General features: G+C 32.6%; 1 protein-coding gene across 2 annotated transcripts in view; it reads left to right on the forward strand.

Annotated features, from left to right (window-relative positions):
- LOC106468075 (FYN-binding protein-like) overlaps positions 1–15336 on the forward strand; it is a 40944-nt gene that overhangs the window by 6010 nt on the left and 19598 nt on the right. For both annotated transcript variants that reach the window (XM_022396377.1, XM_013928475.2), the window contains 6 exons: positions 3938–4892; positions 5521–5713; positions 7258–7403; positions 10783–10808; positions 11322–11371; positions 11645–11786. In XM_022396377.1, the coding sequence (XP_022252085.1) occupies positions 3974–4892; positions 5521–5713; positions 7258–7403; positions 10783–10808; positions 11322–11371; positions 11645–11786 (1476 nt within the window). In that variant the 5' untranslated portion in view covers positions 3938–3973. The remainder of the gene's footprint in view (positions 1–3937; positions 4893–5520; positions 5714–7257; positions 7404–10782; positions 10809–11321; positions 11372–11644; positions 11787–15336) is intronic.

The raw sequence follows: 15336 nt of genomic DNA on the forward strand, positions 1-15336 counted from the left end.
GTTACAGCTGAAATACCCGTTAACTCTGACGGGGGAATGTTTAAACTTAATTAAAGCAATCTAAGTTTAACAGCAATCATATATTTCAAAGTAATAAGTTGAACATAAACTTTGTCTCAAAATTCAAAAATTATAACAAAGCTTCTTCATAAACAACATTTGCATTTTGCTTTCCATCTACCAACAAATGAAGATTTTAAGATGATCCCATCCTTGAACACCCTACATCTCACTGACCATCAGAAAACCATGACTGTTTAAAAAACCAGCAACTTTCATACTTTGATCTTGAATCCCCTTAGAATATTCAACATTGTCTAAAGCGTCAACCTGCCAAGATTATTTGAGATTGACTCAATAGACTAGGAGTACTTAACCAACAGGCTTTACAAAATTGGAATAGGATTAAGTTCAATTTTGAATCCCTTAGAGCATTCCCCATAGTTCACAATGTTTACATACAAATGTTCGTTGAAATTGGCCCAATAGGCTTGGAGGAATTAGGGTGCAAACAAACACACACATTTCATCTTTATATATATATTTTGTTTCCAATGGACCCTTGTCACATTTTCCGCGTTGAGTTCTTTGTAAATACAAAGTACAAAGAATTGAATGACTTACAAAAACAACAACAAAATAGAATCCAGGCCATAAGCTAGCCTGCTGCATTAAAACAGAAGTGTGTGGACTCGTACAACGTAACATCAACGAAATCAACAACAAAGAAGCGTTACGACAGCGTAAGTCGCGTGACGCTGGAGTTTCTCGAAGGATCATGAATTATCGGAAAGGTCCGAGTTTGTTCGAGGTGCCCTCTTTTTTAGTATATAAGCCAGGCGAGAAAAAGAGGCAGATAGATTGGAGATATAGATAACTGAGTCAAGCGAACAGTAGGCACTGTAAGTAAAGTGTGTGAATCACTGTGATTTATAGAGTGTATTATAAAAGTAGTTAAGTTTAACATAATGATTGGAAATTCTGTGTATTACAAAGTTGTATCAAGGAAAAAAATAAACTGGTTTAATTAAGAAAGGATTTGTATCACTGAAGTTCCTCAGAAAGAATTTATATCGGAAATTAACAAACAAGCAGATACCTAACAGAAGACAAAGGAAAAAAAAAAGACCCGCCCTAAACAAAAAATTGACCAACTAAAATGATAACATCAGAAGAGGTGTCTGAATCGCCAACCTTATAGTCAACAGATCCAACACTGAAGAAACACATCTTCTGATTAAAGGACTCTCCTCATTGGTTTTTGCTGACACTCAAATGGCTTGATGGTTTGAGAGCGTGACTCACAATCTTTGGGTCGTGGGTTCAAATCCCTGTCACCGAAAGTGCTCGCCCTTTCAGCTGTGGGGTGTTATAATCTGACAGACAATCCCACTATTCGTAGGTAAAAAGAGTAGCTCAGAAATTGGCAGTGGGTGGTGTTTACTGGCTGCCTTTCCTCTAGTTTTTAACTACTAAATTTGGGATTGCTAAATGGAGAAGAGAAGGGCGCCACTAGGTAAAAGTTAGCCCAAGAATCACCAGTGATGCATAAGCATCACCCTACCAGTGGAGTGATACGTCTGGGGACTTATACGGCTAGAAACCAGGTTTCGATACCCGTGGTGGACAGAGCACAAATAACCCATTGTACGGCTTTGTGCTTAACTACAAACAAACAAAGCATCAGCATCAGTAGTGGTATGCAGCCTGGGGACCAAAATAAAAATAAAATAAAAACTCGGAGATCTTCCAGGAGTTAAGAAAATAAGTGATGATTACGTTCGTGTGCAGGTCAAGATGTTACAATTCATGCAAGTAGTTGTTGTTGTTTAGCTATTAATTTTAATGCAAATGTTTACAAATTCTGTGTGCTACACCTAAGGCTAAGCAGAGTGCTAGTTATAATTTTATTTACAACTTTCAGTTAAAGCAATTTAAGACGTGCACATTTATGGTTGAACATGTATTGTATATTTTGTTGTATTTGTAATGAAAAAGCAAACATATAAATATTATGTTAATTTCAAGCAGCTAAAGTCCCATTCTAACAAGCACTGTGATAACTGTGGCTTGTGCACTGTTTCATGTGTTAAAAATACTGTTAGAAAGTTAAGTCAACCTGAACAATTCTCAGTGCAATGTACCACCATGTTTTTCTTGACCATCGTCCTTAAAGTTTTGAAGGTTTTTTGTTTCCCATGTTTAATGATTGTTTATAAAAAAATACAAACATTGAAACAACTGAATTACATTTCTATTAAGATAGTGTTTTTTTTTTAAAGTAATATTTGATGAAGTATGTGGTTGATAAAAGAGAAAGAAAAAAGCTGAAGAATTTAACTGATAAAAAATTTGCTGACATTTCCAAGATTGACAGTAAAATTGCCAATACATGTTGACTTGTGTGCATAATAATGAACATTAACAGGGGTTTAGATCTCGTTGCTAAATGTGGGGGTTCAAACTTCTAGCAAAAAACAACTATCCAGTTGACTCCTCCAAGAACCAACACAACAGAACAAAGCACCATGTCTATTCCAATAAATACCAACAGATCAGAACAAGTATACCATGTGGGTTCCAATAAAAGCCAGTACAGCACTGGGTTTCAATAAGAACTAGTATAACAGTGGGTTCTATTGATTAAGTATAAGTCCATCAAGAATTCTGCAGTAAGACCAATATACAAATGAAAATTAACCATCAAAAAAATAATTGAAATCAGCAATAAATCGTACCAGTCTTTTGTGGTCAGTAGATATATAAATCACCATGTTTTAAATTTAAGAATGACCAAAATGACAAAATAAAGTCCATTTCTCTATAAATAGAATTTTAGTTATTGATGTAATGAAAAAATTCCGAATTTAAAGTAATCAGAAATATTCTTTTTTCTTCTTGTTTGATTTATTATTTAGTTACAGAATTTTCAGCCATGATCTTTAGATACACATGTTTAACTATTGACATGACTTTCTCTACATTACAGGTCTAAATACATTTTATCAGCTTTCCAAAAAAAAAAAAAAAATGGAAAAAACAACAAGCACTCATTATTTACAGATCTGTGAATCAATTGTATGTTTCAAAGTAATTTTCTGATAAAAATCTATTGTAAATCAGTTATCATTTAATCTCTAGGTTGAACTAATGTAATTTACATTTTTACAGTAGAAGAAACAGAAACCTTGGAAATTTAATAATTTTGTCGATATATAAAAATCCATAAGACTAAAAAACAAAGCAAAATGTGCATGAGTTTTAGAAAATCTCATAGGACTATCATAGCATTGCATATTCAAAGAACTTTCCATATATTGTACATAAAACTATGAAACTAGGAATGTCTGTTCATTTCACTTCCCATCGTATATTAAATTAGTAATATTATAGCCATATTAGAGAGGCTGGATTTGTTAGCTGAAAACAAGTCTTGCTTGTAAGTACCATTAATAGACTTATCACTCAGAGTAAGAATCCACATATAGTCATTGTCCACAACTAATGTTCATGTATCTCCTTCATTGCATGAAAACTCATTAAAGTATAGATATATTACTGGATATGCATTTTCACATTTCAATTTGATAAGAAATATAAAAATTGACATGATTTGAGTTTTGAATTTTGAATGTATGTTGAGATATCAAAGTTGTGTTAACCCTTGTTCACTGGAAGATGACAGTTTTTAATTTTCTGTATTCAACAAGAGAAAAAAAGCATAACTCATTAAAATAAAAGTTATAATATTTTGGATTAAAACAATATGACTTGTGTTATACATAAACAGTTATATATACTTATTTTTTTCTAATGAGTAAATACAGAATGAGACATCTAATTTAGCAACATATGTTTTCATTATATTTTCTAAGTAATTAAAGTAATAAATCGGTGAAGACTCAAGTATTTTGAATAATGTCTTTCTTTATTCCAGGGCTTGTTTAACCAAGAAGAGCATATTTGTGCAGAAATGGTAGATTCATCACCTCAGGCCAAAGTACAAGAATTGAAAGCATTGTTCTCCAGGACGAACAGTCCTGTGATGGGGCTTTTGTCAGCTCAGAAATCTGTTCAGAATTTAGAGAGCAAAGCCAGTTCTGACACGAAAAAATTTAGTCCATCAAATTACGTATATACGTCAAGTCAACCACAAAAATTAATAGAAAACGCAGTTTCAACTGGTCCCATAAATTCTGAAAACTCGTTTCTGAGTACGAAGACATACGTAACAACAACCCCAAATGGTTCAACCTCATCAATGTCTAGTGACTCAGGTTTGGAACTTAGTCCAGGAGCTTCAAACAAGCAAAAGATGTGTGCAGGGACTAAAGCTTCACGTTTTGTTAAGCATGTAAAGTCATTGTCATCTTCATCAGTTGGAACCAGAGATAATAAGATTGCTAACACCACTTGTACAGTTAAAAGTACTGATTCAGTAACCACACAGTCAACAGAGAGTATTACTTTGGAACTCACTGAAGAAATGGATAAACAAAAAAAAGCAAATGATTTTGCTAAAGTTGTTAATCAAGAACTTGATCTCAAATTTCAAGTTAACCCTACATTACCCCTCGTCTCTTTTACAGTGAAACCATTTAAAAAACAGAATGGAAGTACTATGGAAAAGAATAAAACAAGCAATGTTTACGATATACATTGTGATCCATGTACTTTAACTAATTCAGAAAAATATGTATGCAAATCACATTTCCATTACCAAAAAAAGGAACTTCCTTCTTTAGAAAAACTTGGCAATCCACCATTGAAATTACCGAAACCTCCCAATGTTCAACTTCCTGTAATGTATAGACAGACAATCAAAAACAGAGAAAGTCCACCCCCTCTTCCATCAAGGTCTCTTCCGTTACCAGCTCAAAAGTCTGTACAAGGTTAGTGAGTGATTATTTATTGGAGAAAAATCTTTAGATGTTAGGGAATTTGTTTTAGAAAAATAAGAAAATTTATGTGATGCATTGCATTTTTTTAAATAAAAACTTAATAAGAAGTTTTGCAGTTTTTAATTATTATATAGATTCTAAAGATGTAACATAAACTGTTAAATTTAGTTAATGAAAGTACTACTTCAGGTTTGATTACCAAAGTTTATTTTATTTTTTCTTATATACTCTGAATATTTCAGGGATTTTCCTAGTGTGCAGTATATCACAAATTGTGCACCTGTAAAAATATTTGTGCAGTTGAAAATTCACTTATATAGTAAGTTCAAGTGGATAAATATTAATAGAAAAACATTTAAGATTATAAAATTCTATTCCAGAGTTGATAAATAAATGTATTTACTAGAATATTCTTCATTTTTGGATCATTTGTTACTAGGCCTGTATATATATATGAGGTGCAATAAACCATCATGTATTAAAAAATGAAGAAGTTAAAATATAATTGTGCAGTTGAAAAAAATCCTCTGGAATATTTTAAAGTTTTGTAGATGTGTAAAAGTGTAGTCTTGCTTCTGCAAAGATATATTATTATTCACAAACGTCTTTTGTTTTGCAGAAGTTCTTCAGAAACGCAAAAGACTTCCACCTTGCATTCCAACATTAGAATTATCACATTCTTCTAGTTCACATCCAGAACCAGTTCCTGCAGTCACAAGGAAAAAGCTGCCATCCTTACCTGACAATGAAACTGACATAGAAGAACTGTATGATGATACTACTGTCAATGACAGAAAGTCAGAATTGACTATGTAAGAATAAGAGTTCAAATGATTGATTAAGTTATTTAGTTTTAATTGTAAATTGTTAAGATTATTTGAATCTTTGAACATATATTGTTTTTTGTTTTTCACAAAGTCCTCTCGTCTTTTCACATTTCATTAAGTTTTTGGATGATTTTATTCTTCTGTTAAAAGAAAAACATTGTTTTCTATGTAGTCCATAATGGAAAGATTTTTGTATTACTATGCACTTCTTTGGGAGATATTGTTTTTAATCACATACAACATTACTTGTGGGATACATTTGATAAGGAAGTATCATTCAGAGTCCAAATTTAAACAAAACTAAAGATCAGTTGTACATCCAGGTCAAGTCCAAATCTAAACAAGACTATATATAGACCAATTGCACATCCAGATCAAACTAAGCCTTGTGAAAAACTATTTGTAATGAGAGTCAAAGTAAATTTATGTTCAATATTAAAATATAATTACAAAAAACTATAGCAAAACAAGTTAATATTGTTTAATATTAGGAGAGTTTTATTTTCTTATTTCTAATTAACCACTGATTGCTGCATCTACTAAATAAATTTGCTTACTGCTAACCAATTTCATGTCCAGAGAATTCTTGGTAGTGATATTAATATATGCAGAAGTCTGATATAAAAAATGTCAAATTTTTAAAAATTATTTCTTACAGTTATGAATGTTATTAGTGAAGTGTGTGTTTAGAACTAATCTAAACCTCCTAAGATCTGATGCTCAAGAGATATTATTGGGAATATTGCCAAAAATGTTAACATCAAGAGTATCAACTGGTGATCAAGTGCATTGAAATCATTATAGGCTTTTTTATTTTCATACTTAATCATCTGTTTGTTGTTTATTTTAAAAGACTAACTTCACGGATTTTTAAGTTACTTTTTAGTTTTGATCTGTATAGTATTAGTTTTCTTACTTTTCATCAGAGTTAATAATAATCATTTGTATGTAAAACCCTTTAAGTTAAAATAACAATTCAATATTGCCTTTGGCATCAGCATAGTGTTTCCAGGATTCTATCTATGTTTAAGAACAAATGCAAAACCAAATAAAGAAAGTAATTAAATCCTAGCATAGTCATAGAAAAGATAAAATGATACTCTTCTTGTGTAAAGTCAATATCAAAAAGAAATGAAATAAATATATCCAAACAAAATTTCACACTTAATTTTTAATTTTTGGACACCAGTGGATGCTCTTCTTTATTGAACAGATAATCGCTTTAAAAAACAGTAAAACCTTAATACTTGGGATGGGTTTCATTGGGTTTTTTTACTGTGGTTTACCAAACTTTTTATTTTATTCTACATGTTTTGTACACTGTCTAATCACATGTGAAGTGGAAAAAGGGTAATTCAAAGTTATGTTAAAAAACTGTTACATTAATATTCAAATTAATTATTAAATGATCAAATCCTCATTTTGCCAGGATGTTTAGAGTATAATATTATGTTGATATAATTTTAATAGTGTAATTTAGAAAACAAGAGCCAAAAAGTATATTTTGGTTCAACATTTTTATTCGATAGTCCAGAATATACAGAAGAACAGGAATCTAATGATACTGACATGCATCCCCCACCAATTCCCAGCCAACCACCCCCTGCTAGGCCAAGATATGCACCTCTGCCTCCTGTTCCAAGTGATACTGGTTTTAAAAAGATTCCTTCATTAAGTAAGAAACACACCTATAGAAAATTGTTACATACAGATTATAATATTCAGTTGTAGTTTATATGTTTTAGCAGAGTAGGTAGTCCTAGTATTAATGTTTAATGATCTACATCTGTCTGGAACTTTGTGATATGGATAATGTGCTGAGGCATTCACCACATGATTCCATGCAGACAAAGTCCATGAAAGATTCAGTGTTAATTATAGTACAATTTAATGTTATAAACCTGGAAAAATATTTAATAGCAGAATATTTTTTTAAATAATAAGGTGCTACAATGTAACAATAGTTAGTAGTTAATATATATTTTGTAATCTAGTCAACATAAAAAAATTGTTAAAAGTATCAAAAACAGTATTTTAATTTGTTTCTGTAAGTAATGAAATACATCAAAGGAGGGTTATACTCAAAAATGTGAAAGACTTTCATAAAAGGTGAGCCACATGATGCAATATGCAAAGTCATATAAATCAAATTAATCTCCTTAATTCATCTATAAAAAATTAATAGGTCAGAGGGGAGAAGAAAATGTTTGAAAAAAACCTTATTTATTTCTTAAGGAGAAATCTGTCAGGACAAGAACTGTGTTAAGGATAGAGTTCAGGACAGGAACTGTGTTAAGACATAAGTAGAATGTCAGTCTGTTGCTTTATAATATATGAGTGTGAACAAGGATTTGAAGAAGTACAGAAACATTATAACTACAAGATCATTGAGATAGAAAATAACTTCTGTGACAGAGTAAAACATTTGGAAAATGAATTGATTATTGTAAAGATCTAACCAGCAACACCTCTTTCTGCATCTGCCTAGGAATTCCAAACTAAAACACCCTTTACCATAAATATGGAGTATGAGAAACCATTTGTTTTACACTTACCACTGCTGCTATATCATCTGCAGGACTTTCTTCAACTACCCTAGTACTAAATAATGTTCCAGAACTTAGCTGGCTAAGCCAATAATATTGCCCATTCAAGAAACCAATGGGCTATGATGCGAAGGTACCATGGAAGATAAATCAGTGTGAGTTTCAAATACTTTCTAGAATAAACAGGTGTAGTAGTGAACAATAAGTTATTCACATTTCTGCCCCTTTTAAAAGAACTAGCTTTATCAACCTTAAGTAACTTTCCATCTGAGAGTCATAACAACTATCAAACTATTCTTTAATAGATAGTGTAGGCAAAGTATTCATATTGATTTGATATGAGATTGGCAGTAACTGCCTAATAGAGAAACACTTTTACAAATACACTGGTGAGTATACCATCTACTTATGAAGCTTAAATATAGTGGACAATATTTTGAAAGTCTTCCACTTTTTGTCTTGATGCTAGTTTGTCTTTCTTCTATCTGTGTAATGAATATGAGTAATACTGAAACATAATCTTCCCCTGATGATAGTCTAGAAGAACAAGAAAAATTAGTTACACAGAATGGAGGAAATAAACCACAAGAAAAGAGGTGTTTCAAATGTAGCTTGAAAGAACATACCAAAATATTCTGTAGATTAAAGCTTATATGGAATGAAAACTCCTTCCAGTGGATCTCAAAAAAAGGAACTGTTATAACTGTTGGAAATGTGGACATTAAATCTAAGACTGTAAGGAATCAACTAACCAAAGAGACAATACTCTGAGGATGTGTCCTTCCACCATATAAAAACAACAACAAATAGTTAACTAGACATAAGAAAGAATAACAACAGGTATTAGCTGGCTTTATGGAGCAAAGCTCAGATGAGAATTTTGCACTTGCCACAAAAGAGGTAAGAAGTTCATTATAATTGACATTAAGGAAGAGAGTGTATATTGGGAATTGACTTTATGTGGAGATATGGATGGGAGGTTAGGCTAGCTTCAAATAGCATCACAGTTGATGACCAGAGGATTCTTGTACTGAACCTGGCAGTTACTACACCAAAAGTTGAAATACCAGTAACAACAGGGAGGATAGTCATTGTACCACCAAGGAGTGAAATATTAATACCAGGAGTTATTAGGAATAAATCTACATCTAGTCACACTTTACCTGGGAAAGACTTAGATAATCTTGTGATAAAATGAAAAATCACTATATTATTTATACTGATAAGAATGGATTTCATCAAGATATATTGTATGGCTGAACAATTCTCATCACAAGAAAGGATGAATTCCAAAATTAAGTAGGTGTTGAGAAGGACCATATATTTTACTGAAATCAATTAATGATGTAGCTTATAGAATCCAGGAGGACAGCCAGTTCAAGTCAAAGGTCATGCACTGTGATAATATTTGGAAGTATATCAGTGAGTGAACGGCCAACTGAGTATCCAGACAAGAAGTCCATGGTTCTTGTTGAGACTACTTTCAGAGGATCTTGAAGAATGGAACTGCTATAAGATTCACTTGACCACCTTTGTAGGGAGGCAAGTACTCAAGATTAGGTTCTCAAGTTTGGGTACTAGAAGTATACAATGAACTCAGCTACTGAGGCACAGGGCCTGAGGTGGTTGCCTCAGAGGCCTCACCCTAAGGACAGCCCTGCTAGAGAGACAGGACAGTAAGTGAGGCTATACCATTTGTCTACCATAACCCTCTGAAAAGAAATCCACCAAACAGACTTGATAAATAGATAGTTTAGTGTACTGCTTTACATATGTATCAGGATTATTCAAGGGACTTCACAATCCAGGAGGGGGGTCAGTATTGTAAGCTATATTTTCATTTAGAATTTGTTTGCTTGAGGGCACATGATGCAACATCTAGAAATTTAGTTAACATTATGATCTAAAAATTCCTAATAGTATGTAGAAATAAGAGTATGGGACATATACAAGAATCAGTGAAACAATGAATTTATAAGAAGTGAATGAATAATCAGTGATTAAGTTAATTTAGTGTCAGTTTGAGATTGAGGTTAGTGAAACTATGATTGATATTCTGTGTGTGTAATTAAGATTTTTTTATTTTTTTTAGTTAGGCATATGTTAGTTTTTGGAAGTTCTGTTAAATGTTATTTGAAGTTAGGTGTATAACTAAACTTGGTCTGTAACAAATTTCATTCAGTTAATGAAGAAATATGTTAATTCATTATTATAACATTGTTTTTGCCAAGTTATTTAAAAGAACCCACAAAATATAGCTTCACCTCTTTCATAAGTTAGTTGTGTTTGGGTTAAGCTTAAGAATTTCAGTCAGTTGAAAAATTTAATTTTATTTGTACCACTTATGTATTAGATTAGGGAGAATTCAGTTTCGTTTTAAATTCTAAGCCAGTATTGATTGTAAATTTATATTTGTAAATTTGTTTATTTTTATAAACTCTGATGTTTAAACAAATTTTAGTGTCATTCTGCTTCATTTGCCAACATGATATTTTATATCCCACACAGAGGAACTTTACAAGGATTCACTAGAAGTAAGTACTGTTATTTTTCACTTTTTGTGTGATACTGGTTACTTTTCGTTTTATTAAGGAAATAGCCTATTGTTTTTTCTCTTGTGAAATTAATTCTTGTTACACATTTTTACATTGTTATATATTTCAACTTTTTTGCACCTGTCATAGTAATATGATTGTGATAAGGCAAACGTACAAAACAAATTACTTAATCACAGCTAACACTATATACTATAGCTACATCTTAATTAAACTTTTACTGCCTCATGACAAGTTATGCTTTTTTAAAAAGAAGTATTATTAAGTAAGTGATAACTAATCTCAGCACTACATAATTAGTTGGAAGAAACAAGTTTTTCTATAGCAGTGAAGTACAGAAACTTGTGTAAAGTTTCATGTAAAGAAATTTATTTTTACAGAAATTGAAAGGTGAGAAATTTTCAATCTTCAAAAGCTAGATTTTTATTCTAATAAAAATAATTAATGTTAATATACTGGAGAAAATCTATTTGTTTAACTTCATTTTGATAGCAGCCTGATGAAGATGTATATGAAGAAATGCCAGTTTACACACTAATAAAGTAAGTTTAAACAAAGATTTGTTTACTAGTAATTCAGTTTAATTTATTTAGTTTAACACTTTCTTTTTGTGTTATTACTAAGTTATTTTTATCTGAAATTTTGTGTACCAGTTTAGGAGTTGTTTATATAACAAGGTGTTTAATCCAACAGCAGTGTTTGGATAAAGTAACACTACTATGACTTTTTTATAATTCTTTTTTATATTTTTTCCAACATGTCTAGAATGATACATCTTATCTTAATTTCAAATTGTTTTATATTGTGTTGCTCAGTGAGGAATGGAATGGACCTATATATGGCAATCGAAGAGAAGAGATGAAATATAAGAGAGAAGAGGATAAGCAAAGGAAAAGGGATCAGAAAAAGAAAGAAAAGGAAGATCGAGAATTGGAGAAACTCAGAAAGAAATTTTCTGTAATGTTTCATTTTTATTTATATACAGTATTTAGAATTGAAAGTAATTTCCTGACTTGATTTGGAGAAGTAATGATGCAAGACATGCACCTGCATGAAAATCACTTAAAGATTCATTACTTAATTTATTAGTTTAAAAATGTAAAAATTTTATGAATTGGAAATCAATATTTGTTAGTTAAAATATGAAGGATTGATTAATCACACTTTATATGAATGACTTATAGTCTAATGCAGTGAAATGTTGGTGAATTTTCAAGCTGTGATACCATAGCTGACATGTTCATCCCCTGTATACTTTGTTTACAATGGACCATTTGATACATAAAGTAGTGCAATGTGACTATGAAAAGACTTATAGCTTCAGTACTATATTGTTACATCTCTGTATGTTTGTTTGTTGATTTTTCTGCAATACAACTTCTTTCTTAAATAAAACTTGTTTATTCTTCCTCAATACAACTTTGCAATACACTTAATTTTCACAGTTACACACACTATAGTTCACAACAATTCACTCACTTTCTACCGTGCTTGACTCAATTGTCCGTCTCTATCTCCGCCTGTCAGCAACTATCGTTCCGATCTCTGTATCTGCTATCCTTGGTTCCCACCGACTGTAACTCCTGTCCTTGGTTCCCCACTCTTTCCCCTTCTCTGTTTGTCTCTCTCTGTCTAGCGCACTTATATACGATAATACCGCCTCTTCTAGAATTTTCTAGGCTCTCAACACTTGCTACCAGCATCACTTGACTTCCGCTGTCGTAACACACTAGCGTTTATCGCAAATCTTCTAGAATACTAGTCACGTGACCCCCCGCTGTCGTAAAAATATGTTAAAGTTCTATCCAAGGAAGGATACTGGAACAGTGATTTTTCTTAAATAATGATGAGCCAAAGATGCAACATTTTGAAGACAGGATCCTTCACTGTTCTTCATGAAAACATAAAAACTTAAACAGGACAACATTTATGACATTACTGAGTTCAGAAACACCTTAAGCTTCATCCATAAGTTTGTGGTAATTCAAAGATAAACCTCCACACAACCACCTGGTCTCCAGAAAAACGAGATGTTTATGGATCTAATATGTGAAAAGAGAGGTCTAGTGATTTAATTGAAGGTGAAATAAGAGACAAGACACAGAGTTGAAGCTCAAAACAAGAAAATGAGACATTATTTTTGTTAAGTAAAATAGAAGAATTACTGGTCATAGAGGTGGAAAGGACTATTCCATTTTAATAGATTTAATTGAAAGTAAAGTAAACTACATAAAATGAGCAGAAATGATGGATAAAAAAAGATTAACTTATGGATCAAATTTCATCAGCAAGTCTTTGATTCCTCAAAAAAGGCAAACGGATCTCTTCAAAGATCAGGACCATTCTCTTGAAAAATGCTAAAACTGCTTTCACAATGCACATTTTCTCTGTATGGTAGGCTAAATAGAAAATTGGCACCTTCTCTGCTCTACTAGGCAGTTGCATGGCATGAAAGTTTTACGAAGCAGAAGTCACGTGACACTGGTAACACGTTATGAGTTCTAGAAAGATCGGGGAACATCATGAATAATCCAGTATTTGCTTGGCCCCTCTATTCTTTTATATAAGTGCGCCAGACAATGATTTGATGAATAATTGCAGATTGAAGAGATAAAGACAGACATTTGAGTCAAGCGCAGTAGTGAAGTGCGTGAATCGTTTGTTGTGAATTATAGCGTGACTTTAAGTTAATGTGACTGTGGAAATTAAATATATTGCAAAGTTGAATTGAGAAATAATACACTAGTTTTATTTAAGAAAGGACTTGTATCACTGAAGTTTCTCGGAAAGAATTTCTACGAAAAACTAACAAACGAACACAGACGTAACAAATTGGTGTCAGAAGTGGGATTGAAAAAAAAGAAAAAGAATATGGAAACGAGAAGTGGTAAATCAAACTACAGCTTAGCAGATTTGATGGCAGCAGTACAAGAACAGCAAAAGAAACAAGAATAGAGATTACAGCAGTAGCAAGAAAACCTGCAGCAATGGCAGCTCGAACAGCAAAATAAACAAAAGAGATTACAGTAGTTATTGGAGGAAAAAGAAAAGAAACAAGAAGAGAGACTACAGCAGTGGTTGGAGGAGAAAGAAAATAAACAAGAAGAGAAATTACAGCAGTTGTTGGAGGAAAAAGAAAAGAAACAAGAAGTACGTGAAAAGAAACAAGAAGAGAGATTATAGCAGTGGCAACTGGAACAAGAAAGGAAACAGGAAGAAAGTCTCCAACAGTTGCAGGAAAGTCAACAACGGTGGCAAGAAGTACAAATGGAAAACATTAGCAAATTTCAAAGTGAATTAAATACATTAAAGGATGAATTATTGTATTTTACACAAGGAGGACACTGTTATGCCTATGTGTTCGTTTGTTAATTTCCTGGTATAAATTCTTCCCAAGGAACTTCAGAGATACAAGTCCTTTCTTAAATAAAACTAGTTTATTCTTTCTCAATTCAACTTTGCAATACACTTAATTTCCACAGTCATTTAAACACACACTATAATTCACAATGATTCACGCACTTACTTACTGTCACTACCGTGCTTGACTCAATTGTCTGTCTTTATCTCTGCCTGTCTGCAATTCAATTCCGATTAATTTGTCTCACATTATTCGGCACACTTATATACAGGAAGAGAGGGCGCCTAGCACATACTGGATTATTCATGATGTTCCCCGATCCTTCTAGAATATCATGACGTGTTAGCAGAGTCACGTGACTACCGCTGTCGTAACACTGCCACTTCCTTAGTATTGTTTGTCCCGAACAATAGCCACTTACATTAAACCAATAAACAATTAACAATAACTTAATTAAATGTACAGAATTTACAAACACAAAATCAAAATTCAACAAATTCTCTTAATTTTACGGGGCGTATCTTGTTTCGAACTGGTCTCCATCTCTTTGGCTTCTGCTTCATGTGGGGTTCATCTGCTTCATCAGGAAATGTCCTATCATCGGTAACAGTCACATCAGTGGTAGTAACTTCATCAAGGGCTTCACTGTTTCTCTTCTCAAAACCGAGTAGAGTTTATTCTTCGACAGTGGCTTTTTCATGTGACACGTCTTCAGCAGTGTCATTTGTTCCATTGTTCATTCTGTTCCAACTGAAATGTCCTGGACCGTGATAATGCCAAAGCCTGTTGGCATGCACTACTTTTGGCTTACCTCACAGACCACATTTTATTCGGAAAGTCACGTCTGAGAGACGATCCACTATATCATATGGGCCTTCTCATGGAGAAGACAACTTAGGAGACTTCCCTTTGGTCTTCCTGGGATTATACAACCACACCTTGTCTCCTGGTACAAAGCTGACTTCAGTAGATCTCTTATCATAACATAGCTTCATCGAATCAGCAGACGTTTTCAAGGTTGAACGCACTTGATGGTGAATATTATCCATCCTTTTAGATAACACTTTCACGAACTCTGACACATTTTCAGGCAACTCTTCGTAAGGTGGGTGCCTGCTATCAGATCCACCGGCAACCGAAGTTCCC

Source organism: Limulus polyphemus, unplaced genomic scaffold (assembly GCF_000517525.1).
Source record: "Limulus polyphemus unplaced genomic scaffold, Limulus_polyphemus-2.1.2 Scaffold2860, whole genome shotgun sequence".
NCBI classification, from domain to species: domain Eukaryota; kingdom Metazoa; phylum Arthropoda; class Merostomata; order Xiphosura; family Limulidae; genus Limulus; species Limulus polyphemus.